This window comes from Electrona antarctica (genome assembly GCF_951216825.1).
Source record: "Electrona antarctica genome assembly, chromosome: 10".
Classification (NCBI taxonomy): domain Eukaryota; kingdom Metazoa; phylum Chordata; class Actinopteri; order Myctophiformes; family Myctophidae; genus Electrona; species Electrona antarctica.
The window spans coordinates 9,685,812-9,705,356 of NC_136791.1; the positions used below are offsets into that span (position 1 = coordinate 9,685,812).

Below are 19,545 nucleotides of genomic sequence, written 5' to 3' on the forward strand. Positions count from 1 at the left end.
AAACATAAAACATTTAGAGACGTACAAATAGACACTTCTATATAGCCAAAGAACAGAACAGGAATTCATCATAAAGGAGGTAAAAAGAGAAAAGAAACATATACAGTGAGGGCCGGAACGGGGGTGGGTGGTGGGGGGGGTAAAGAGTTGGTAACCAAATGGACCCTTAGGCCTATTAGATCTGTAACTCTTGAGAGTGTAAAATGAAACCAACGCTCTCAAGAGTTATATTATTGTTAAACATCTGCATTACTTATTAGAAAATGCAGAACTTAAGAATTGTTATGGAATGTGTCAAGACAACGATAATAACATATTCTTTAGTTTGCGCCTGGGGTCTGAGAGGCTAAATGTCATCAAATACGTAGTCCGTGGACCATGGCTCAAATGTTGAATAAATAATGGGCCTTGATATGAAAAAGGTTGAAAAACACATTTACTGCCCATGGTGACGTGAGGTTAAAGTTGTGCTTGTTTTGCTCGGACAAACCCAGCCAGCCAGGGACCCGGGGACCCAGGGACCCGGCCCGGGGACCCAGAGACCCAGGGACCCAGAGACCCAAGGACACACATAGCTGTCTATAGGAGTGGTTGCACCACTCAAAAAAATAAGATCAACTACGAGTAGTCAGCCACGCCTACAGGTGGCGCTATTATCGAATGAACTGACATACAATACAAGGACCGCTGCGCGGAAATAGCGGATCAACAAATGCTCTGCATGGTCTGTTGGACTCTGTCGTGCTTTACAGATCAGCGATTATTTTTTTCATAGCCGGTGGACGCAAATATCCGGGTGCCGCACCACCGGTGTACGGAACCTACGGAACCAACGGAACACGGATGTAGGCGACGTGTTAATTTTTGGGCGAAGATGGCTGACAGGAAAAATAATAATGTGTCAAATTCCAGTGCAAATCTACTGTTTAGCGCAGCTCCGGAGTTCAACTTCAACCTGCCCTTCATACCTGTCAGCCAGGCCAGTGGCCCCGCTGTGTTGTCAGGAGGTAAGATGTCATGTTATTTTGTGGAATTGCAAATAAAACGCGAGCTTTAAACGTTTGCAACCCTACTAGCAGCAGCTACTGCTATTTAGGCTGCTGGTTTATCATGTTATCATGGAAAGATCACACTGAAATTGCAAAACAAAACAAATAATTGATTTTCCTCGACGTCAAGTCTGATTTAGGACAAGTGTAATGTAATGTACTGTACTGTAGTGTACAGTACTTGGTATAAGTCCACCAAATAAATCTGTTCAAAGAGTGTACTAGGCCAACCACTTGAGAAACTGCTAATCAGCCTTCAATGGTCTCATTGACTGAGTCCAATCAGTCCATGACATGTCATGTTTACCGTCAGCTACAGCAGTGGTTTTCATTTCAAGCCTTTCCATTTGGCCATTGAGAGAGATGCACCATCTCATTTTAGAGGGGGTCCTATACACAGGCAAAACATTACATACATTACAGTGCAGTTACACAATACACAAGTACACGATACACACATGTACAGATAGCTTGCTCGTCTTCTCCCACCCACATCCCCAGCCCTCAACTCATTTTAGACAAATAAATGGAGAGTACAGTACAATAACTTGTGTAAAGGTCAGAAATAAGCAGTAGTACAAACTAATGCTAGTAGCATGAACAGGTTGTTTCGAGGTGTTAGTACAAGGAAGTCCTGAAGCTGCCAAGGGATGTAACAGATCTGAGAGAAAAAGGAAGATTATTCCAGTATAATGGAGCTTTGTAGTGGAATGACCCACATCCAGATTCAGGAAATATTAGGTAGGTAAAGTAGGGATGTTGTGTGTGTTTGAATGGTTATGGTGATGTATGGTTTCAGTGACTGTTTCAAGTATGGTTGGCAGTTATGGTGAACACAGTCATTTGAGTGAACTGGGAACAGTGGTGTGTTCTGCATAGGGAGTTGTGTAATACATTGAAAGGTTTGAGAATAGTTTCTGTGGTGTTGAAACAGTGAGAGAAACAGTCAAAGGTATAGTGAGCACACATGTTTTTTTGAATGGTAAGATCAATGTGAGATTTAAAGGAAAGTTCTGGATCAATTAAGCGTGATACCAAGGTATTTAAATGAGTCGACTATCTCCAGACGAGAGAGAACCGTCATCAAACTTAACCAATAGATCAGAAGAACAGCGGCCGAACAGCATGCTGCAGGACTTATTTTTGTTCAATGACCAGAGTGTTTTTTATCAGAAACGTAGAGAATAGTTTCTGTGGTGTTCTGATAGACATTATCAGTGTAATCTACAATGGTATATAAGCTATATATTGACAAAGTATAATTAAATTGTGTGTGTGTGTGTGTGTGTGTGTGTGTGTGTGTGTGTGTGTGTGTGTGTGTGTGTGTGTGTGTGTGTGTGTGTGTGTGCGCGCTGATAGATTGATACCTTTTATTGATGCTGTGGATGCTGGGTCGTATAATCAATGATGTGTTGCATAGTACAGTGCTGCTAATGACGAAGGACACATTTTGGATCAGTCCGACAATAAAGTGTCATCAATCAATCGATCAGTAGACAGGAAACAAAAAACACTCTTTTTTTTGCTGGACTTTGATTGCTATTAAATTACCAATTTGGTGTGTATAAGATATTAGTTAGATTAATTTTTTCAACTGTTGTGAAAGCAGAGTCACTATTAAAGCAGACATGTTATGATTGTGTTCTCATAGATGATTCAACTGATGTGGGAGAAGAGGACAGCTTCCTGGGACAGACCTCTGCCAACGTCTCGGCTCCCTCCACGTTCAACTACTTCTCCAGTCCCGTAACCAGCAGTGACCCGTTTGCATCGATAGGCCATCAGCCATGCCCGCCACCCGCACAGTCAGTCGCTCGTCCGGCCATGACCGTCCCCGCTTCTGTCCCCAGCAGTGTCCCCTGTGCCCCACCACCTCCCGTCCCTCAAGCTAACCCTGTTCCACCTGTGTTCAACAATAGCACCGTTTACCAAAGCCCCATGGGCCGACAGACTCCTCCCCCTAGCTCAATGACCCCACCGCCTCCCCCCGCGCCCCATGAGCGTTTTAACCCGTACCGACACACTCCTGTCACCAACAGAGCCAGCCCTTATCTTGCAGGTCCGGAGGTGCAATCATCACCCGTACCACCATCCCCACCGCAGCAGAACCCCTATTCTCTTGGCCCGCCACAGCAGCACACATTCCAAACGGCAGGCCCCACATTCACAAAGGTAGAAAACGACTAATCAATAAGTTACCTCTGTTTGTATCTATCAAGTTCATATTTATTGCATCCATTACCAGGGTGCAGTTGTTTTATCCCTTCCTGCTGTTCTGTGTTTTTGAGGGGCGCTAGCCCCTCCTATGTCCAGCTTTTGGCGCGTGTCCACAAACTTTGTCCTGACCTACACAAACATTAAATTCCCATTGACAATGAATGGAGAATTTTACGTCATAGTGTAAATTTTACATCATAGTCAAATAACGTCAAATTTTACGGGTACGGGCATAAGTTCCGACATACTACTAACAGTCCGACTGTCATTAGTCCGACAACCTAACCTAAGCCTAACTGCAAGCACGAACGCAACGCATGTCGGACCAACGCATGTCGGGAGCAACGGGTGATTTGCGCATGTCGGACTTTTGGTGTGTCAGATAAGCGTGCGCACCCCAAATGTTATGTCATAGTGTAAACGCAAACATTGCGTAACACAACCACTGCTGACGAAGGTGAGGACGCAAATTGTGATTGGCCGGAATGAGATGTACAGTATGATAATGTAATGTACGATGATGAGAGCGCCCCTCACTTCACACGGGTGTGATTTTTGTTTTTTCTCGTACCTGGGAAAAAATAAGATGACTATAATTGGGATAATAGATAAATGGAGTTGTGGTCTTTCTCTCCTTGCAGCCCCCTACCACACAGACGATGACACCCCCACCTGCCCCGCCACCCAGCACAGCTGGACCGTTGGTTCCTGCCCATCATCCCATGATGCAACAGTACACCTACAATATCTACGAGCCTGTTCAGCCACACTGGTTCTACTGCAAAGAAGTTGAATCCAAAAGCGTCTGGCTTCCCTTCAGCATCATTGACTCCATTCAGCTGGAGGAGACCTACAATTCCGGTAAGATGGACCTCGTAACATAATTTCCTTAACCCATTTTGGGCGGGAACCCCTGTTGGTTTTTCGAGCATTATGTTATACTTTAGCTATTGAAAAATAGCAGATCTACATAGCGCGGCACCGAGTGTCTGCTATTTTTGAAAAATCGTGAAAATGTTCTGCTCTGCTCAGCAGACGGACGGATTGTACGTGCAGCTAAAAAATATCACATTAATTATATATAAAAAAAATGAAAATCTAATATTTTTCCTCACGACTCCGATCTTTTGAAAATCATGTGATCGGCCCCGATTTCCGATCACGTGATCGGATCAGGACAACTCTAGTAACGATGTTGGGTACGCATCCACAGAGCGAATCAGGGAAAAGGTCAACGCTAGGCTAGCCCCCCTGCACCTTTGCACTCTTCTCGCACTATTAAGCTTGAATTGTACCTTTTTCTAAACAAAATTTCTTGTATATTTAAACTCGAATTGCACCTTTCTAAACAAAATTTGTTGTATATTTATGGAACGTAGGCTACTGTGAAGTAGGGCATTAAGCGCTAAAAAAAGTTTATTTTCCTCGATTTTTGTAGGCCTCAAGATCAGGTAGACTATAGTTAACTACCTTTTAACATAATAGGTAGTTATACTAGTTAAAACGCTTTGTGTGCCCTTTCAACATTTTCAAAATAGTGACCCAGGGTGCCCAATGTTATTTTTTACATTTTTTATTTTTTTTTATAAAAATCACACAAAAAAAATGTTTATTTATTTTCAAAGACGTCCACAGACGTCCTGGGCACCACATAGCGGTAATTCCCAGGATGTCTGTGGACGTCTTGGGCACACAAATTGTTAAACAACTAGTCAACTAGTAAAAATGACTAGAAGTGTATGCCCTACTGTGAAGTTGATGTTCACACAAAGTTCACCTACTACAGGGAAAACATGCACATAATTATACTCTTTTTCTTTTTTTGTACTCTATTCCATACATTTTGTTTGATGTTGTATTATATATTTTCTGCTGCATTGTAATAAGTTTTACTGTTTTGTACCTGTATAACAATAAAGTACAACCTAGAACATACCACAGATGGTCCACATGGCAGCGCTCACAGGAAATCCAGGCTGAATTTGCATTCCATTTGCATTCCATATTTATTTCTGCTGGATCCTTTTGAAACTGACAAGCCCTCTAAATAAATATCCTCTTGGGCCTTTCTTTCTTCTCCTCCTTGTAGTTCAGCCGGACCCGGAGAATGTGATCGTGCGCACGGACGGAGGCCGCTACGACGTGCAGCTGTACGACCGCATGCGGACCTCCGTCTACTGGGAGGAGGAACCCACAGAGATACGGCGCTGCACCTGGTTCTACAAGGGAGACTCGGACAGTCGCTTCATTCCCTACTCGGAGGACTTCAGCGACAAGCTGGAGGTTTGTTAACCTGACTTCGCCAGATTGCGGCAGTATTGAGTTCACCAGTTCCCTCCTCCTCCTGCCTGCATCTGGGATCTCTCAAGCAGAAACGATGAACCCGGAAGCAGCGGGACAAACATTTGATATCTCCATAATAATTTCGAGTTGTAGTCTTGTTAGGTTGTGTTTACATTTGCGCTGTGGCAGCGCTTCATTATGTCATAAGTCTCGCGTTGATCCCGCCTCTAGCGGCCTCATACAGCCGCATATCGCTCGGTCAGAATTGGACCGGAGTACATCATCTCTGCCTGAGAGTTCCCAGACTCTCCCTGCTGGCAGTATGCAAATGTCCAGCAGGGGGAGTGGTTTCACCAGGCTAGAGGTTTGTACCGTCACCGTCTAAACCAGCTGTCGGAAGCCACTGTCTGTAACGGAAGTCTGGGGTCACAAATCTTCTTAAAAGGCTACCATTCCCGATGAGGGAAGCAGATACCTGAAGGTCATTTGGACCGAAATGTTGTACTCTCAATACTTGGTCTCAATAATGTCATGCAAAATGCTCAAAACATTTCTAAATTATTTAAAGAAATAACAGATCTATAAGCTCACACAACATTGTGAACTTGTGAATATGCTATTTTGGTCTTTCAAAATGATTCAAACTAGAGCCGTTCTGACAACCGTGGGTCCGACCGACTCGACACCGGCGGGCCTGCACCCCTTGCGGTGGTGTGGCACGTGTGTGTCGAATTTGAAGTCGGTGGGGCGAATGGTTCTCGAGTTACGTGGATTACACACACACAGACAGACAGACAGAGACATGGTGTATTTATAGATGGATATATTTTTTTAAATATTCTCCTGTAACAACATGCCCAAAAATGTGGATGCCAGTGTTCTAGTGGTCGAAGTGAATGATAAACACTTTTTCTTTCTCCAGGGGGAATACAAGAAAGCTGTGTCTACCAACCAGTGGCACCGCAGGCTAGAATTCCCATCTGGTGAAACCATTGTCATGCACAATCCAAAGGTAAGCCTTGTTGTGTGAGTAACTTTTGAAAATATTCCGCTGTAGACTGCTGCTGTAGAAGTCCACGTGGCAGTATAGCATAGATCAGGGGTGGGTAAATTTGACGATGGAGAGGGCCACATTATTTCCAAACTCACTCCAGAGGGCCACATTGTTTCCAAACTCACTCCAGAGGGCCACATTATTTCCAAACTCACTCCAGAGGGCCACATTATTTTCAAACTCACTCCAGAGGGCCAGATTGCATATTGACGATTTTGACGTCACAGCAAGCTGGGCAGTTGGATCGTGTTTTGATCGTAAACAATATTTGTACAGTAAATATGACAGTTGCGTGGATGCAATGTAGTGCATCTGGATTCGGGTGGCATTTGGCATGCAGATTATTTTGTGCATGGAGAGATGTGTGCTAACAGAGTGGTTTGGTAGGAGAAGGAGGACGGATAAACGGCCATGTGCTTGTGTACCCCCTGTCCATTAGGGTAGAAGGATGTTAACTTTATGAACTAAATACAAATACATTGGACATAAAAAAGACAAACCTTTTTATACTAGTCATTCAGCTACTCATTTAGACCGAAGAAATTAAAGCGGGTTATGTTTGGAATTGTAAGCTGAAATCAATATATCAGTATTCTGATATTAACCTGCGGGTCACATTAAGTGGAGGTGGTGGCCGCCAGTTGCCCATGTATGGTATAGATCCTGTGTTTATTTTAGTGTGCAATGAGAGGCCCTGTTGTGTTTTTTTGTCGACCAGGTGATCGTCCAGTTCCAGCCCTCTGCCATGCCAGATGAGTGGGGCACAACGCAGGACGGCCAGACCAGGCCACGGGTGGTGAAGAGGGGCATCGATGATGACCACGACGAAGTGCCCGATGGTAGCAGAGATCCTCCTTTTGCTCCTAAGTTGACAAACATTTAGCCCATAAAGTATTAACCTATTGAGAACTGAGACCACATTCTACAAAATGTCTTCCATAATCCTGACGGTTTTCTAAAACGCGCTTTTTTTTTTTTTTTTTCTGCAAATGTTTTGGACATTTGTTTTTTTTTTAAAGTTCGTTTTTTAAATGACTAGAATGTCATGCATGTTGTTTCTGTATTTCAGGAGAGCTACCTAAGGCGGATCACCTAGTGTTCATGGTGCATGGAATCGGTCCTGTGTGCGACCTGAGGTTTCGGAGCATGGTGGAGTGTGGTGGGTTAGCATGGTGGAGTGTGGTGGGTTAGGAGCATGGTGGAGTGTGGTGGGTTAGCGTACCATACTTTGTTTAAATGACAAACGGTCCCAATGACCGCAGACAAATCGCTTACCATTGATGTAGACTGATTTTTTGTTGTTGACGTTGTTTGTGTTACAGTGTTGATTTCGTCGACTAATACTATGACGAAAAATGTTCGTTGACTACCTTTTTTCACTGACGGAAACTAAATGAAAACTAAGCTATGATGACTAAGACTAAATATATTGACAATTTCGTCAACAAAAAAACCCCACTAAAATGTTAGGAAGGGACTAGTGGACAAGAGATTAATTTTGTCATTTTACACTTGGTTGCATGCTGAAAATAGCAGCTATTTTCAGCATGTGTAAAATCAGTCTTTACGGCGTCATCAATACGCCAAAATACATTTTAGCCGACTAAAACTAGACTATCACTAAAACATTGTGTGTGTGTTGTTTTCAGTGGACGATTTCCGTAACGTGTCTCTGAAGCTGCTGCAGAGTCACTTTAAGAAGTCCCAGGATGAGCAAGTGATCAGCAGGGTGGAGTTCCTCCCTGTGCAGTGGCACACGGCTCTGCACGGGGACGCCACAGGGGTGGACCGGTGAGGAAACTCATTAAGGGTCCATGTGGTTACCAACTCTCCATCACTTACACCAGTGGTTCCCAAACCTTTTCATGTCAAGGACCCCCAAATTGACACTAATCAGCCCCGCGGACCCCCATTTGAAGAGATATGCCAGGGTCTCTAGCAGTGATTTTCAACCCGTTTAATTTGAAGGACCCCCAGTTTGACATGCATTAGTCTACGGACCCCCCATTTAATAGCATTTCTATCTCTGGGACCCCCAATTTATGTTGTAAAAACAATGCTAATTTAACTCTGAGAGCGTACAAATGGAACCAAATGGAACGGGTCCATTTGGTTCCATTTGTACACTATCTGAGTTACAGACCCATAAGGGTCCATTTGGTTCCAAATGATCATTTAGCTGGGTCCCCCCTGGAACTCCCTCAAGTACCCCTGGGGGTCCCCGGACCCCACTTTGGGAACCACTGACTTACACTACCTTTTAAGTGGTTAAAATATGGAATTTTCCTCTACTCTTGTTGTGATGGATTGTGCGTGTAGGAGGATAAAGAAGATCACGTTGCCCAGCACTGGACGCCTGCGACACTTCACCAACGAGACGTTACTGGACGTGCTCTTCTATAACAGCCCCACGTACTGCCAGACCATCATGGACACCGTCGCCCTAGAGATTAACAGACTGCACGCCCTGTTCCTGGAGCGGAACCCCGACTACAGCGGAGCCGTGTCAGTGGCTGGACACAGCCTAGGTAACCACATCGCCATCATTTTCATGTTGGAATTATGGAGCTAGGCATTTTGTCACAATTAACCCATTTTGACCTGAGGACGATTCTACAAATGCCTTCTAATTCCTGACAGTTTTCAAACATTTTCATGTCAAATACCCCCAAAACTAGATGTATTTGGCCGTCGACCCTCATCTGAAAACATGTTGTTCCAGGGACCCTCCCAGTAGCAAAGATTTGAGTTCATATTCATATTCATATATCAGAACTGGACTAGTAATACTAATTGTATCCCCACCAATCTGGCTTGTGCAGCAGTACTTGTGGTGTTATTCCAGCACGTATAGACCTCCGCTTGTCACACATGTTTGGTTTCATATATTTGCAGGTTCCCTGATACTTTTTGACTTGCTGTCCAATCAGAAGAATGGCTCCTCAGCACCGGCCATGCCAACTACTAATGAAGTCCCTGCTATAGACAAGAAACAGGTACTTAACTACTAATGAAGTCCCTGCTATAGACAAGAAACAGGTACTTAACTACTAATGAAGTCCCTGCTATAGACAAGAAACAGGTACTTAACTACTAATGAAGTCCCTGCTATAGACAAGAAACAGGTACTTAATCAGCAGCCATCAACACGATTAGGGGGAACGTTTCTAGACATGTTCTGTATAGCATAGTACGTTTTCACCTCAAGCTGAGGTATTTTTTTTAAATCGTGAAAATGCGGCACAAATCTTTGAATATATATTCTTTCAGAAGACTTTTTTTTTTAAATTTCGACATCAGGCCTAAATGGGTTAAAGGCTGTGGAAGTATTCATTCACACTATTTTTGGATTAATTGGGGAAAGGTCCACAATGGTAGGCTGCAGTTGTTGTTTTTCTTTTCCTTTTTTTTCTCTCGAGGTGCATGGGTTTTAATGGTCGTAACGCAAAAATAATCTAACAAATTACTTTTCTCAGAATGTAATCTTGTAACGTAACGGGATTATTTGTATAGGCAGTAATCCAGTAACCTAACAACGTTACTTTAGAAAGTATCGATGCCCAACACTGGTGAGGACCAATAATGAATATAGTTTGAAAGTGTAGTGCTCCTTTTAAGCTATCAAAATTTGAGCGTTTTGAAGAGATCTTTCTCAAAGTCATACCCCATCCCAAGGACGAGGTGTAAAATAATAAATAAATGTATATATTTTTTCCCAACCAGGATCCTCCCATTGCTCCTGTCGAAGAAGAGCCTAAAGAGGAAGGCGAGGAGTATGAAGACCTCCCTGCTGTCCTGCAACATCTGGGCCTGTCTGAATACAATGGCACCTTTGATGAGGAGAAGATCGACATAGAATCTTTTGTAAGCATAAACTTGATGGTTTCAATCATTCATCATTTGTAGTGGCGACACTCAAACGCCATTGTGACTTAGCGGTCTTTACAGTACGTTTCACTACTCTCTCATGTTCAATTCAGCTCATGTGCACAATTGAGGACCTGAAAGAGATGGGAATTCCCTTGGGACCCAGGAAAAAGATTGCCAAATTTGTCAAAGACAGATTAAATAAGCAGGTGAGTTTTGCAATAGAGTGCTGCTACGCTACAGGATTCATGTGTTTTTCAAAGCCAATCAATTAAGACAGTAAGCTCTATAGCAGACAAAGGCTTACCTGTTTTATTCGCTATTAACCCATTCTAGGCGGGAACCCCTTTTGGTGTTTTAAGCATTATGTTGTACTTTAGCTATTGAAAAATAGCAGATCTACAAGCACATAGCGCGGCACCGAGTGCCGCGCTACGAGCTTGTGGGTCTGCTATTTTTGAAAAATCGTGAAAATGTGTTTTCAAGTGTGTTTTTAACTCAAATCTTTGCTTCTGGGGGGGGGGGGGGGGGGCGTCCCATGGAACAACACATTTTCAGATGGGTGTCGGCAGCCAATTAGATATAATCTTTGGGGTCCTTGACATGAAAATGTTTGAGAACGACTGACATAGAAAATTAGGGTTTTTCAGAAAACTGTCAGGATTTAGAAGATATTTGTAGAATCGTTCCCAGGTCAAAATGGGTTAAACAGCACCCTTTTTCATGATTTATTTTTCAATTGTCTTGGTTCACCCGTCTTCATTTCACTCGCCCACTGTGACAGGCCACTCGTCAGGCGGCTCAGGAGAAGAAAGTGGAGGTGAAAGAGGTGGTGCCAATACAGACGGTCCCTGAACCCCTCCCTGATACCACCGCCACAAAGCTCCCTGTGGGCAGGAGTCCACATCCAGTCCATGTTGATTACAATTACTTTGAAGTCGGCACTGGACAGGTAAAAGACAATGCTAATACATTTCTATGTTGTGTGTGTGAATTTGCATCGATAAACAGTCCAGCCCTCTCCATAATGTAGAAGCACTGAGGAAACTGTTGCGCCTTTCTTCGTCTTTTTTTTCAAACTTAACTACAGGAGTGGTGGTCTCAAAAACTTGACCGAACACGACTCGCTCACTGTATAACAAAAGGAAGTAAAAGCTTCTATAGACTGAGACTTAGGGAAACATTTTTCCTTTTATTTTATCATGCTCATAAAGTGCTCTGTGCTCAAAGTGCAATTAAAAAGCAAACGTTTCGGTCCTAAGACCTGATAGACCTGATAGACCAGATGGAACTGATGAAGGTCTTAGGACCGAAACGTTTGCTTTTTAAGCACATAGCACTAAAAGGAGAAATCACACCCGTGTGAAGTGAGTGGTGCAACTCCGTGTGGGGGTTCCTGGGGGGGGGGGGGGGGGGAGTTCCAGACCCACAGGAACGCACCCAGGGTGCCGGCCCGGTTACGGCGAGCCGCCCCGCGTCCAAAACGGTAGAGTTACTGTGTGCTGGTCCCTCACCCGAAATCATCATATATACAGTTAATATGTGTGTGTGTGTGTGTTGGTTGCGCACCACAGGTGGTGAAAAACAACCATGCTGTTTTCATGCCTACCTACCTACCCAGCCAGCCAGCCAGCCAGGCAGGCACCCACCCACACACACAAGTCCGTAAGGGAGTGGTTGCACCACTCAAAAATGTTTCCCTAAGTCTGTCTATAGAAGTTTTTACTTAATTTTGTTATACAGTGAGCGAGTCGTGTTCGGTCAAGTTTTCCTCTCCATAATGTAGACATGAAATATAAGAATATGTTGCTATAATGGTTGTTATAATTTGCTGCGTAGGTGTCGGTGATCTACCATGCCCTGGACTTCAAACCAGTGATTTTCTTTGCCCTGGGTTCTCCAATCGGCATGTTCCTGACAGTGCGGGGTCTGGAGAAGATTGACGAGACATATCAGCTGCCCACGTGCAATGGTTTCTTTAACATTTACCACCCGGTAAGAACGATGTCTAGGATTTACGTTAGTCACTAAAAATGGTATCGTGCTTACAATGCTAAGTATTGTAAATATAGCTTCATAAATAAATAAAAACATCCCTGCGACCTCGCGATGCTGTTTTAGCGCTTCTGACGAAAACGAAAGTCTTTGAGTGCCCCGGAAACGATTGATTATTACTTTCGGTTCTTAAAATCAGCTGGTAGCTCTTAACCCATTTTGGGCGGGAACCCCTTTTGGTGTTAGCATTATGTTATAGTGACTGACATAGAAACATAGCTTTTTCAGAAAACTGTCAGGATGTATTAGACATTTTTAGAATCTGATCTCAAAATGGGATGCCTAGATGATTGGTCAGCCGTGTTTCCTTGTGTTTTAGCTGGACCCAGTTGCATACAGGATGGAACCCATGATCATGCCAGACTTGGACCTGAAGCCTGTTTTGATCCCACACCACAAAGGGAGAAAGAGGCTCCATCTTGGTATGGAACTCCAGCTTTATCTTGAATTTCTCAATGTGCCTCAATGTTAGAATCCATCCAATCCAATCCATCCACGTGACATTAACTTCATTGCGTGCCGATTTCTCGTCATTGTCACTGAGGTCCACGTTGCCCATGACGGGATTCTCGTTGGTTTTTATTGTTTTTATGTGTTTAGTGTAGGCCAGTGTTGATTTTGACAGCATATTTTGATTGTAGTTGTAGTCATACGGTAGTCTCTTGAATAGTTTATTTAGTTTTAGTCACATGGAATGTTTTAGTGTTAGTCTAATTTTAGTTGACTAAATCTACAGTTGATTTAGTCGACTAAAATATATTTTGGCGGGCCTTGATGCCGTCGTAATGACTGATTTCACACTTGCTAAAAATAGCCTATCTACAATCGGCCGATAGCAGATCTACTTGTAGATCTACTTGTAGATCTGCTATTTTCAGCATGCAACCAATTATAAAATGACTTCTGTGTTTTACTTATACTGGATATCTTGTACACTAGTCCCTTCCTAACATTTTAGTCTAGTTTTTATTTGTTGACAAAATTGACTATATTTAGTCATCATATCTTAGTTTTCATTTAGTTTTTGTCTGTGAACAGAACTGTTTTCGTCATAGTAGGGCTCAACCAGGCTGTAAGCCGGTCCGGTCTAACCTGACTCCGCCAGATTGCGGCAGTATTGAGTTCACCAGTTCCCTCCTCCTGCCTGCATCTGGGATCTCTCAAGCAGAAACGATGAACCCGGAAGCAGCGGGACAAACATTTGATATCTCCATAATTTCGAGTTGTAGTCTTGTTAGATTGTGTTTACATTTGCGCTGTGGCAGCGCTTCAATATGTCATAAGTCTCGCGTGGATCCCGCCTCTAGCGGCCGCATACAGCCGCATATCGCTCCGGCCAGAATTGGACCGGAGTACATCATCTCTGCCTGAGAGTTCCCAGACTCTCCCTGCTGGCAGAATGCAGATGTTGTCCAGCACGGAGAGTGGTTTCACCAGGCTAGGTCCGGTCGTCTTTCTTATGGGACTGTGGTGTTCTTGTTGCAGAGCTGAAGGAGAGTCTCTCTAAAATGGGCTCAGACCTGAAACACGGCTTCATCAGCTCCCTGAAGACGGCCTGGCACACGCTCAACGAGTTCGCCCGTTTCCACACCTCCTCTGCCCAGCTGCAGGCGGAGCTGGACATGGTAGCCAATCAGATTAAAGAGGAAGAGGAGAAGCATGTACACAAAGGTGAGATTGACTTTCCTGTAGAAATAGTTCAGAAAATCAAGACACGGTGCTTGTATTCATCAAACTTGCTTTATTGTCATTTAGACCTAAGTTCGATTCTACAAATGTCTTCTAAATCCTGACAGTTTTCTGAAAAACCCCATGTTTCTATGTCAGTCGTTCTCAAACAATTTCATGTCAAGGACTCCCAAAAAATGTAATTGGCCGTCGACCCCCATCTGAAAATATATTGTTTCAGGGACCCCCTCAGAAGCAAAGATTTGAGTTAAAAACGTTTGCTGTGAAAGAATATATTCAAATATTTGGGCCACATTTTCACGATTTTTCAAAAATAGCAGACCTACAAGCTCGTAGCGCGGCACTCTGTGCTGCGCTATGAGCTTGTAGATCTGCTATTTTTCAATAGCTAAAGTATAACATAATGCTTAAAACACAAAGGGGTTCCCGCCCTGAATGGGTTATTGTCATTGCGATAAATCTTTGTCAGAGAAATGTTGCTTGTGTTCAACAAGCCGTGGAGATGAATTGCTCACTTCTAGCCATCAATAAATGAAATCTTGAAACTTCCGTCACATAAATACAAATATTTGACAAAACGTGCGGTAAATGCATAAATAGTCATGGATGGTTATGGTGGCTTCAGACGCATGCATAGCCTACAATACATTGTAGCAATCACATGGTAGGAAACATGGCGGTATGGTTTCCCCTGCCCAGCCGAGGGGGAAAGGAACTGGTCGGAATAACGTGTTCCTTCCACGCGCTACGTCCGGTCGGGGTTCCTCTGTCAGGTGAAAAGAAGCAGCTTGGACTCGTCCTCATACATAGAAGGAAGCATGAGGTCAGACGTGATTGCTAACGTCACAATTGTTTGTTTTTTTACAGAACGAAAGATTTCCGACAGTCCTGAGCCCCAGCGAGAAGTGGAGGTGGAGGTGGAGGTGAAGATGGGGATGCTGAACGGGGGGAACCGCATCGACTATGTGCTGCAGGAGAAACCCATCGAGAGCTTCAATGAGTACCTGTTTGCCCTTCAGAGTCACCTGTGTTACTGGTACGTACCTACTCATGGCCAGTGTTGATTTTGACAGCTTTGACAGAAGTTTTAGTCATAGTCTCTTGAGTAGTTTTCATTTCGTTTTAGTGACCTGGAATGTTTTAGTGTTAAGGTCATTACACACTGGCGAATTAGCGACGCGAATTAAAAATTCGACACCGGAGCGAACACCGGAGCGAACAAATAAAGAGCGAAACCGGTCGCATTTTCGCACATTCGCACATTCGCCACTGATGTGGAAGCTTGCATTGACTTCAATTGGTTTTAAAAAAAGGCGAATTATTCGCACGAATAAATCGCGTCGCTAATTCGCCAGTGTGTAATGACCTTTAGTCTAGTTTTAGTCGACTAAATATCATAAGATTTTAGTCGACCAAATCTACAGTTGTTTTTGTCGACTAAAATGTATTTTGGCGGGCCTTGATGCCGTCGTAATGACTGATTTTACACAAAATAGCTGATCTACAAGCTCACAACACGTTGCAGCATGACTCGTTGTGAGCTTGTAGATCTACGGGTTTGCAGCTGTGTGGTTGTCGGACTAAGGCCCAGGCTACACGTATATGGATCTTTTGCAAAACGGATATTTTCATCCTCCGTTTTAGAAAGAATCCCTGCCCATACAGACAGAGATATCTATGTCCACACAAACGCAGAAACGCATTGAACACAGGATAAAATCACTGCAGTAGCAGGTTTCAATTATATTTGATTTTATATTTACACTTATGAGGTGCCAATCATATTTTTTAATGAAGGAATAATTACAGCATTTTAAAAGCCACCTAAATTGTGAGTGGAAGTGGAACATGTTTCTTTCATTGTCTGTCAGCATGTCACAATATGTGCGTAAATCTCCAAATCCCGACTCTTGACTTTTCTCTCCATATAATTTAAAAATGATAGACACTTTACCATTGCTCTAGTCCTGCACAGAAAATAATAGCAGAGTCAGACCTATAAAAGTGTCGCGTCCACAACCAGTTGTGAGCTTGTAGAGTGGCTATATTTTCCAGGTGTATAATAAATGTCAAGTTATAATGTAGGCTAATAAAAGTTCACCCCCGCACATTGTCGGCATGCCAGTGACAACGGAATGCAGTCAAGGGTGCGCCCTTTATTACCTAAACAGGAGAGTTGATGCAGCTGCAGTTGATGCAACATATGATACGTTTTAAAGTTGTTAACAGTGATATATAAACATGAACAATCGAATAGATATCCGTGTAGTTTCCATGCAGGCACAAGCTGCATTTCTCACCTAATTATAGTAAAAATGATATGCGCTAATGAGCGGTGACGTCATCGTTTGATCGTTTCTCAAAAGCTCCGTTTCACATGAATACACAGATCCACTGATCCGCATATTTTCGAAAATCTTCACTTATTTATCCATTTCCAAAAACACCGTTTGCGTGTGGCTGAAAGGCCCAAACATACACAAAAATATCCGTTTTGCAAAAAGATCCATATACGTGTAGCCTGGGCCTAAATGGCTCAGCTCACTAATGGACTGGGTTTGTCAATTTGAGGTATTCCATTTCTTTATTCTCTTGCAGGGAATCGGAAGACACAGCCCTGCTTATCCTCAAAGAAATCTACAAAACCATGGGCATCCATCCTGAGCACATGTTAGTACATTAATAACAATCATTTTCAGTGCTTGAGGATCAATAAACCACACTGAGAACTCTCATTACAGTGCATTTCCACATGCACTGAGCGGTGCCCTCTTTTCTTTTTGTTTACACTGTCCATTCATTTTTTTATGGAGCAGGCAAAATTGCTGTGCACAGGGTCTTGGGATTGGGGTTGAATGCAAATGCATTTCTGCATTGTATTGAGTGACACTAGACGGCAACACAGATGGCTTCAGATGATCAGCTTAACCGGACTGCTGAGTGCTAACAGTTTTAATCTAGCATAGTTGTACAGGATGCATGACATTAATCAACGTTGAGCAACTACATGGTTTGTGTGACTAAAAGTATAGATTGTCTACAATCAAGCTGTAATAGACGGATATAGAAGCCTCTCGGTTTCTCTTGGCCGCCTGTCAAGTAACTGCCTTGAATTTATTTTATTTAAAAAAATAAGGGGGCCGGCCCGGTTCCGGCGTGCCGACCCACGTCCGAAACGGTTTAGAAATGACAGAGTTACCGTGTGGGGGTCCCTCTACTGTACCCTCTACTGTACTGTACTGGCACACCAGAAATCATCATATATACAGTTAATATGTCCGTGCGTGTTTTGTGTTAGGTTGCGCACAAATGGTGAAAAACAACCATGCTGTTTTCGTGCTCAGACCCACCCAGCCAGCCACCCAGCCACACACATAGCTCCGTAAGGGAGTCAAAAAAATCACACCCGTGTGAAGTAAGTGGTGCAACTCCGTGTGGAGTTCCACACCCACAGGAACGCACCCAGGGTGCCGGCCCGATTCCGGCGAGCCGCCCCGTGTCCGAAACGGTTGAGAAATGACAGAGTTACTGTATGGGGGTCCCTCTACTGTACCCTCTACTGTACTGTCACTGTACTATACTGGCACACCCGAAATCACCATATATACAGTTAATATGTGCGTGTGTGTTTGTGTGTGTGTTAGGTTGCGCACAGGTGGTGAAAAACAAGCTCAGACGCACCCAGCCAGCCACCCAGGCAGTTGCACCACTTAAAAAAAATGGTAATTGTTACTAGTTTCACTCTGAGACTGAGAATGTACAAATTGAACCAAATGGACGGATGCAGCAGTAGTGTTGAGAAAAGACGCTCTGCTATGTCTATTACACAGCTTGATTGTACACAATCTATACATTTCTCACTAAATATTTGCTCATTGTTTAATACACCTACTTCAGCATTCAACTTCAACTGCTGGATTAAAACTCCATCCAGTCAGAAGCCATTGAAGGGGAGTTGCGCCATTGAGGGGGAAGAAAACAGCGCTCGAGAGCTGTTCATGCAGCACTGAAGTGTGCCAAGCTGGAGTTTGAAGTACATTGTTTTCAAATATCAGCAATGTTAGGCATGTGTGCAACAGTTTTAAAGTATTGTACAGTGACAACTAAAGTCTCTGTAATGTTTATGTTGTACTATTACTAAAAAACTAGTGATGCACCGAATATTCGGCCGCAGAAAATATTCGTCAGAAAAAGGCTAAAAATGCATTTTCGGCCTATTCGGTTTCGGACCGAATAGGCAGAAAATATATCACCGAATAGTGTATGCAATTAATGCATTCAAAATGGCTGAATAAACGTTTTATGGACCCATAATAGTGATTATTATTTCAGTTTAGCCATAACCATTTCTTTTGCCATAAATCAGGTAGCTTTAAGGTGCAGACAGCAATGGTAGGAAAAAGATATATAATATTAATCATATTCGGTTTTCGGCCAACTGCACCTTTCGGTGCATCCCTACTAACAACGATCTAAAATAAATCCAATCCAAGTCCAAATCCAATGCATTCTGCCAACTTCGGGTACAAATTTGTCACACTTGGCCAATAGAAGTCTATATGTAGAAGAGCCGCCATTCATGGCCCCATGAAGTGAACGGAGTTGTCAAACTCTCTCTCATGGCGCTGCAGCCAGTAGTCTGTGTGGATAAACCCACTACAAGCACATCTACAACATGCCCACCGGCATCATGGAGCACGTGTGATACTCGGTGCATGTGTAAACCATAGAGCTATAAAGGATAGAGACCGTACTGGAGCGTTACCCCCGCCCCCCAGGTATTCATTTCAGTGGAAGTTGCTCAGTGGCGTTTTGAAGCACCCGGAAGACTGCCGGAAGTATAATTATAACTCAATGGCTCGAGCGAGCGGAAGTTTAGCCTAGCTTAGCCCCGGACCTCAATTTTGAGGTCCAGGCTTACGCATGTGACGTCATGAACGTCCGTCCAGCTCCATTAAAGTGCTGCAATTCCACATTTCGCCAGTAGGTAGTGGCATCTTCAACGTTGGATAGGGGGGGGGGGCTTGGGGGTGTAAACGCACCATTAGGTTTATCCCATGTTACTTCTGATTGTGACAGATTATTTTTTATTTTCTATTATTGTAGTATATATTGTTTTAAGGATGAATACATTTGTATTATGCCATTTGTCTTAAATTAAGAAGAGAAAATAAAAGTTAGTGAATTCAAAGACATGACTATTTTGGATTTACATTTTCTTTATGCAAGTCGTAGAACTGGTCAATGGCATTGAATGTATAGAAATGTTTATCACATTAAACATCAACAATGACTATTACATAACATTTATTACAATTTATTTCATGGTCA

At 43.3% G+C, this 19,545-nt stretch overlaps 1 protein-coding gene across 3 annotated transcripts; it reads left to right on the forward strand.

Moving 5' to 3' along the window:
- The first annotated feature begins 761 nt into the window (after window positions 1-761).
- sec23ip (SEC23 interacting protein) lies at window positions 762-19,412 on the forward strand. 3 transcript variants are annotated; one of them, XM_079512638.1, is made up of 20 exons: window positions 762-1,007; window positions 2,701-3,221; window positions 3,908-4,127; window positions 5,356-5,549; window positions 6,472-6,561; window positions 7,322-7,442; window positions 7,673-7,762; window positions 8,253-8,394; window positions 8,923-9,131; window positions 9,499-9,599; window positions 10,327-10,467; window positions 10,584-10,679; window positions 11,255-11,422; window positions 12,310-12,465; window positions 12,845-12,947; window positions 14,011-14,196; window positions 15,082-15,250; window positions 16,813-16,884; window positions 17,859-17,936; window positions 18,112-19,412. In XM_079512638.1, the coding sequence occupies exons 1-19, from the start codon at window positions 875-877 to the stop codon at window positions 17,926-17,928; spliced, it is 2,982 nt and encodes a 993-aa protein (XP_079368764.1). In that variant the 5' UTR covers window positions 762-874; the 3' UTR covers window positions 17,929-17,936; window positions 18,112-19,412. The 3 variants fall into 3 exon arrangements, with proteins under 3 accessions (XP_079368764.1, XP_079368763.1, XP_079368765.1); XM_079512637.1 differs by having other exon boundaries at window positions 17,859-19,412; XM_079512639.1 differs by lacking the exon at window positions 17,859-17,936 and having other exon boundaries at window positions 763-1,007.
- The last annotated feature ends 133 nt before the right edge of the window (window positions 19,413-19,545 follow it).